This window comes from Anopheles aquasalis, chromosome 2 (genome assembly GCF_943734665.1).
Source record: "Anopheles aquasalis chromosome 2, idAnoAquaMG_Q_19, whole genome shotgun sequence".
NCBI lineage: Eukaryota > Metazoa > Arthropoda > Insecta > Diptera > Culicidae > Anopheles > Anopheles aquasalis.
Window position 1 is genome coordinate 38,745,001 of NC_064877.1, and position 7,500 is coordinate 38,752,500.

General features: G+C 48.9%; 1 protein-coding gene across 1 annotated transcript in view; it reads left to right on the forward strand.

Moving 5' to 3' along the window:
- Positions 1-4,383: 4,383 nt before the first annotated feature.
- The window catches only part of LOC126569925 (uncharacterized), a 6,754-nt gene continuing 3,637 nt past the window's right edge, over positions 4,384-7,500 (forward strand). The window contains exon 1 of the mRNA XM_050227338.1: positions 4,384-4,469. Within this exon, the coding sequence (XP_050083295.1) occupies positions 4,458-4,469 (12 nt within the window). The 5' untranslated portion in view covers positions 4,384-4,457. The remainder of the gene's footprint in view (positions 4,470-7,500) is intronic.

A 7,500-nucleotide genomic window follows, 5' to 3' on the forward strand; every position in this document is an offset into this window, starting at 1 on the left:
GCCATGGATGGTGATGGCCACGGCCACCAGCCTGGTGGCGCCGGCAGAAGAAATTGAATTGACAGAAAGTGATGACTATGAACCCTTTTTTTCCACCCGAAATTTTGTCGTGTCTTTTGATTGTTTCCTTTGTCCGCGGTCCATAAGTCCGTACGCTGACAGATGCCAGCACCAGAAGGAGCACAATTTTAATAGCCCCACGAGCACAACATGAAAGATTCTAGCCCTTTTTTCGGATAATTGGCGATGGAATTTAGAGCCCCTGTGATGTTTGAGTGAGGACGTTGCGTTTGATTGGAATTGTATCGAACGAATACTTGGGTCGAGCGATATAAGTAACGGTTTCGTTTGTTATTCGGGAGTAACAATGTTTTCCGAACTGAGGTGCTTGGAGCATAAACACAAAAAAAAGGATTAAACACGAACAACGACACAAAGATACACTACAAAGCGAGAAGCGTGCTGCAAACATGTGTATCGACTGATCGTTATTAGTAGTTTCTCGTTAATCGAACCATCAGAACCATGTTACATCCACCAACTTTAAACTCCATTACCGCACAGAACGTTACACACTTCCTAGAACTTGTTGATAGTGAGGGAATGTTTGTCCGTTCGAACCGTTCGAAAGCAGCGAACAGATGGTGGTGGTGGTAGCCATTTCTTTTTTTTTTGCTGTTGTATTACTTCTCACCCTAGCATCAATGCGCAAAAAAGAGAAGTGCAAATCCATTGTATTTGCATAAATTGTTGCTTCCTCGCGCGAGTGGAGCCGTGAATCCGCCACGTCCGTCCATTTCGTCCATGGTCCCGCGTCCACCGATGAGAGCAGGACCTTTTTTTTCGCTTTCGATCGTAATTTCATACTTCCTGCCAACCAGCATTGAGCGGAATGTACGGTTTGTGTGGGAAAATCGGCTCGCCTTCCCCACAGAGAGCTGCAACGTCCAAGGTCTACGTCCATGATGGCTGGCTGGCTGGTTGGCTGGCGAGCGAGGTGATGGGGCGTGAAAAGCATCCATTCTATGCTGGCACCGTCCGCAGTGGTTTGCGAGTGGGTGTCGAAGGTGGAGGGCGATCGGAGGGCAAATAGTTTAAATTCAATGATGAAGTTGCAATCTAATTAGATCTTCCTGGCTTGGAACCGGGGAGGGGGATAGTAAACTGAATGTTTAATGAACTCTAATGCGAGCCTCAAGATCACGATGGCTACCATACTGACGCACGCATCACAAAAAATGGGAGTCGGAATCGATTGGACAGTTTCCGAGGAAAACTGTAGCAATTTGCATAGTTTTCCCTGTTGCGTGGAATTCTTGGAGTGTGTTTTATTGATTAGAAACACATGTAAGCGAACACAGCTCACTTCGCAGCAGCACACGACTCGCTTGACTGTCTCCATATCGCTGGTTTATGGTGCCATTCCGGACCGGAATTGCTACTAATAATGGATGCATACTAGCTGCTCGATCGAAGCACTGCGGTCCACATCAGAGAGCTCCAGGTCTCGGATGATTAATAAATAAACTTCAGCCCCACTCCGGCTGGCCCCCGGAATGCACGCAACAACGTCGGTGGCGCTGCTGCGCTACACAAAAACCAATTCATTATCAGCTGACAACAACATCGATACGGCAAACATCGATTATCGCACCACCGTTGGCGTGGTGCTACCGTCATCTATTGTTCTTTGGCACGGCAGGTGTGTGAGCTTGCGCTTTTTGACTGGTCCACCGGAAGCCGGAGCCATCAGAGGCACCGGTCGGTCGGTCGTTCTATCGAAATTTTATGCACCGACCATTGTTATTGCAAATGGAAGCCTTCAGGGCGAAAATCCTGCTCAGCAGGGGAGTCCAGGAGGGAGCGCCTGTCCGTTATCCTTGCCAGCCAGCGATCCACACCAGGATGCGTGCATTCGATGCACTTCAACCGATCCGTTAGTAGCGAGTTCGGCGAAGTTGTGCAGAACGATTATCGCTGTACCAGGATGCCACTTTAGGAGGGTGGCGGGAGTGTAGTGCACCTTTGAAGTAGTCCTGCCGTGTGTAATGCACCCGTTCTGAAACTAATTTTGGCACCTCTGTTGGAGTGCCAACGACAGGCCACATGTGGGAGGTTTTTTGGAAGTGCGATAATCTACTCCGTGCCCTAATGGTGCCATCATTCGGGGGGATTCGCGTTGATTCGCGTGGCACACCAGTTGAGTGGACTATCCAAATCGGTATCGGTGCTCTACTACTGCATGATCTGTGCGTCCAGGGACACCTACATCACTCGTCTCTTGGAAGCCGTGGAACGCGCAATGGATGAATAGGACGATCACGGGGCCGATAGTCTCGTTTGATGTACGTGTCCTGGCCACACGATGATGGACACTCTTTTGACTGAAGCAGTGCATTCCGCGCCAATCTGCCCAGTCCAGCTGTTGTAAACTGGTTGGTGGCAGCATATTAATGCGCGCTTTTCATATCATTTAATCTGGGCCAGAGTGTATCCAGGTATCAAATCAAATAATGCATTCTGGTTTCATGAAACCCCTGTGTGCGCGCCTGACACGGAAGGTGTTTACGATTGGAGTTCTTTTATGTTCGACGAATTTTTTACCGAATGGAAAAAAATGTGTGGCGTGTTCGTTCCCAACTGGCCAAAGAAACGAATGGGCAAAACATGTTCCGTTGCGCCTGAAGGCTTAAAAGCAGTAATTTGTATTGATAATTGGTTTCATAATTCTGTGTTGCAGAGAAACGGTAGCTATGAGGCACTCATATGTCGTGGGCATTGGTGGTAAAGAGCCAAATGCATTGTTGTTTCGGATGCCAATTGAATTGAAGATGCCAATCATCATGAAATGACGGTCCATTGTTCATAATGGAACTGTGTACCACATGGTGTGGATGTATTAATTAATTTAAAACTCAACCGTGCAAACGGTCAATTGAGCGAAAATACTCTGCTGATCAATTTCATAAATGCACATATTTTTTTCTTCTCTTCCATTTGCATCAATCACAGCGAAAGGTGACCGAGGGAAATCATGTGCTGCTGCGGGTGGCGTGTGTTTATCAAACCATGATTCATGCTCCGAAACCGAGACCGACCGCTGACCACTTGGCTGCCAAATGGCCGCAATACGGCGTGTGGTGGCGGCTGTGGTAAATGCAAAATGCCGATATGCTGATTGCAGTGCGCAGCAAAGACACGATGGTACGAAGCCACACAAATTGCTGGTGATCGGATTGCAACCGCACAGCATCTTATCGCACGGCGCCACGGCGGACCGGCATCCAGGAACAGGAAGCCCCATTAATAGCCCGAGAATGCTCTGCTGTTTCCCTCCTCTAATCGGCCACCATTGATCACTTCCGCTTGGCCAGCCTCATGAGTAGAAGGAGGAGGCCCCTTTGAAGGCCTCATGGAACCGCTGCTTCCGCTGAGATGATGATGATGATGATGATGAAAGCACGCCGCACTGCAACAAAACACCAACACCACCAGCAGCAGCAGTGTTGACCAGCAGTAGCGATTGCACCGCCGCCGGTTCGTGAGAAACTGGAAACTGTGTTTGGTTAACTTCATGCTCAATTGGTACTTTGCCAGTGCTGAGCATACGGTAACGCTAACTAGCGAGCGGGGCGTGGAACTAGAGCCTCCCATACACACGGAACGCCATATGCACAGCTGCCAATTAGCACGAAAGCAGGCGCCTGCCCTCTCCCAATGGGCTGAAGAGGGTGAGTGAAAAGTTTTAGGAGCTAAGGGAGCTGAACTTCTGAGTTCTGCAGAAAGGAATGCCTTCGATGGTCAAAACAATGGTGAAGCAGAATCTACTGGAGCCTTTAGAATGGAAGGTTGTTATTGTGAAAATAGTCCAGGAGCTTGGATGATTTAAGATCCTTTTTAGTTCGAAGGAGCATTAAGCATTGCTGGATGTTATTTGTTTGGATCAGCACTCCTATGCTAGCAGACCGATGGGGAGGGCGCACCGTCTATCGAACGATGCCACTGACCTAGACAACACCTTTGGTACACAATGAGTGCAGTAGTGAATGGAGGGCTTAAACCCCCCCCCCGGGGGTGCATGTTCGGTTCTAATGCAGCTCGCAGCAGCCGCAGCACGCCAGCACCTGAGGGTCGACCTCCCGGCGCTCTGAGGCTGGGAAAGTCCATCGCATTGCATAATTATCATTTTCATCTGTTTGCCCTTTCCAGAGCGGCGTTTTTGGGCCGGCGAAGTGGTGGGGCTGGGGGTGCAAATCTCATCCCTCAAACGGCACCGGCGGCCAAGCTTCAGTGAACAACCCAGAATCTGAAAGCCAACGCCGGGGAACAAAACGTATAAAACAATGCCCAGAACCGAATCGAGCCAACAGTTCAGTTTCTACCGTTCTGGGTGCACTTTAAGCTTCAACAGAGCAGCAGCAGCAGCAAACTAAGAAGAAGAAAACACTGTCATCAACATGCAAGTGCTGGTGAGTAGCAGTAGTGCGAGTGAAGTAACGCGAAGCGCTAAAGTTGGGAAAGTGAAGGGGGCCCTTGTGGTGCGACAATCGGACACTTGCACCATTCGGGCTCGGATTCAGGGCGAGAAGGTGATAAACGACGCAAAAGGCGCGAAGAAAACCGCACAGAAAAAAAACAAACAACTAAAAAAAGGACGAAAGTCAACGAGAAGGACGAAGTAAAGTCATTGGCTGGAGCGGATTGTCGAGACGCCGCTCGTTGGGTTGGCATTTTTTATGGAACACCTCGCCCCGGGATTAGCCAGCGACGACGAAGGGTTTGCATTTGTTCCTCGGGGATTTTGGGGACAAAAGTTTGGGTCCGTGGTGGGTGGCAGATTGGTGAGGCTAGCGTGAGAAGCGTGTTTGTGTCCGAATGTTTAAAGGCGCTGGCGTCGGTCGGCGCTACTCCGTAATAGAATTATTCACTGCAGTTTGAAGCCGAGTTGTGTGGTTGACAGAAATTAGGTTCTGCTGGTGTGCGCTGCGTCGTCACGTCCGCTGGCTCCGCAAGGACCCTTTTCCTCTGGCTCTATCCTCTCTGCCAGATTCCCAATTGCAATGGAGTGAGCACTGAAATAGGACCCCCTGCAAAACCTATCGTATCTTTTGCAAAGAGTGTCACATTCCACCGGGAATGACCACCGTTCCGTGCTATCGCTGCTGCTGTGGTGGTATTAATAATCGTAGAAATAATGACCGAATTGGTGTTTGGTGGTGGCTCGCGGAGTGCATAACCACGCTTCGAGCTAGCGAGCAGCAACTTGGTAGTTCGTTCATTATCCTCGCTCAGGATGCAGCTGGTGGTGTGCGGTGTTCCTTTGGCACTGCAGCAATAGATGTGGCTCCACAGAGGATATCAAGAAGCATAAATTGGAATTCGAAACTCCACTGGTGCAGCCGCAGGGCAACTAAAGGGGCAGTTACTAATTATGTGGATGCGCTTTTCGGTTTCCCTTCGTTGATACTCTACGTTTGCACTGAAATGGAGCCGTGCCATTGGAGGAGTTAGATTGCAAAGATGGGATGTCATAGAAGTAACTGAAGCGTTCAGAGCAAGTCTTTTTGAGATGCAGGTAACTTAAAATGGCTTCCACTGTGTTGTTAAACAGTGAAGTTTAATTAGCAAAGAGGTAATCATTCGAAAAATTACTTTTAAGCAGCTTTCACATTCACCTGTTTACCGTTAGTGCGCTCAGCTTATGCTCTACTGCCACGTTACAACGAACAACATATGAGTTTTGCTACCGAGAATCACTTTGTTTGCACACTGGTCCGACGTAAACCATTCCGTGTTCGGAAGAGAAAGTTTACGCGATCTGCCCTAGTGGCTGAACAGGGTAGCTACTACAGATTCAGAGTGGTGTCAGCGTGAAAAGTTTTAAATTATCAAGCTCTATTGCATCAAAAGCATTACTCACAATGTGTCGCCTAAAGTGTGTTTCTGCCGTCGTTAGGTGGCAGATCCCGCGGAGTACTTTCCAGAAATTAACAAGCAATAAGCGGAACATAAAAAAAAACTATGTTCAAGGGAAGGATTTTCTATCAACTTCATGTTTCGCGTGTTTGCTTATTCACAAAACGCTACGGTGAAACGGAGCGACATGGCACAAAAACTAGAGTGCCTCTCGTGTCCGTTGCGTTCAGTTTGAGGGCGAAGCGAATGGATAGATTGGTTAGGTTTAACTGCCCCCGAAATCGATAAGATTTTGATTTCCAGCCCATCAGCATCCTCCCCAGTACCGCTTTCCTTCCTTTTGGGCGCGATGTTTTTACGACAAATCTCGCCTTTTGCTCTGTGGTGGTGATGCTGCTGCTGCTGCTGCACGGAAGACTTAAAGTTCAATCTCGTCCGGTTGCGCGGTTTATTTGATTTTAATCTTCTTTTACGATTCCCCCGGGGGGAGGGTGGATTGAAAACCCGCGCGGAGCAGTGGGTTGGTTGGTTTGCGGATGGAGTCCAAAAAGCGTCTGTCCCAGAAATTCAACTTTTGGCAAGTCAGACCAAGGACCAGTGGAAAGTTTGGATGGAAACAGTACCAAAAAAAGTAATCGTATTCCTACTCCACTCCCGAAAGGGGTTTTCGCGTCGTCCCTTGGCACTAGAGATCGGAAAAGTCGCTTGTTGACTTGTTCCACCAGCACTCTCCTCTCTCCGCATCACCTTATGCAGGGTATGGCGGTTGACGGAACAGAATACTGTTCCCCCATGTCGCACCAAACGGAAAAGGAGAGAAAAATTGTAAAAAAACGAGGACTATGACCCTCCACCTAACCCTCTGACAAGCTGCAAATAAGTGGGAGACCGGTTACGATTGGAGATCGATAATGAACCGCTTGTCGTCCTGTTCGCTGCGGGAGGCCAAAAGTTAATGAAATCTCCTACTTCCTCCCCCTGGGGTTTCGGGCCCGCCGAGAACGGATTAAAATACATACAAACCATCAGCACGTCCCCGGGTGGCCGGTTGGGAGGTCAGGGCAAAATTCCAGTTGGTATTAGGTTGGTTTGGAGCAGCCGGAAATGAAAAACTACTTCACTGCATTCCGGGGAGAAGGTGCTCCTCGTCTGGTCCCGATGCTGAGCTCCCGGGTAACATAAAAAAAGACGAATGTCCTCGAAAACCACCGATCGGGATCGGGCATCGGCATGATAAGGGGGAAAACCCCTTCCTTCGATGTGGCGCAACATGGAAATGGCGTTTTCCTGCACCACCTTTCGGATCCAGTTCTCGTTTTTCGCACCCTTTCCGAAAATCGCCACCTTCTGCCCTGCGATCGAGTTCCAATTTTTGGGAAAGACACCCTAAAGGCATTCGGTTGAACATTTTCCCCTGGCACGATTGCCTGGAACGATCCACAGGATTCAGCAGGAGCAGGCAGATGTCGCCGAGGAGAATGGAAGTCGGATCCCGATGAAAAGCAAATGGATTAACGAAAAACAAGCAAAAAAAAAGTATTAGGAGGGAGAGCATTTTTTCTGTTCTATTCAACCTCCCCCACC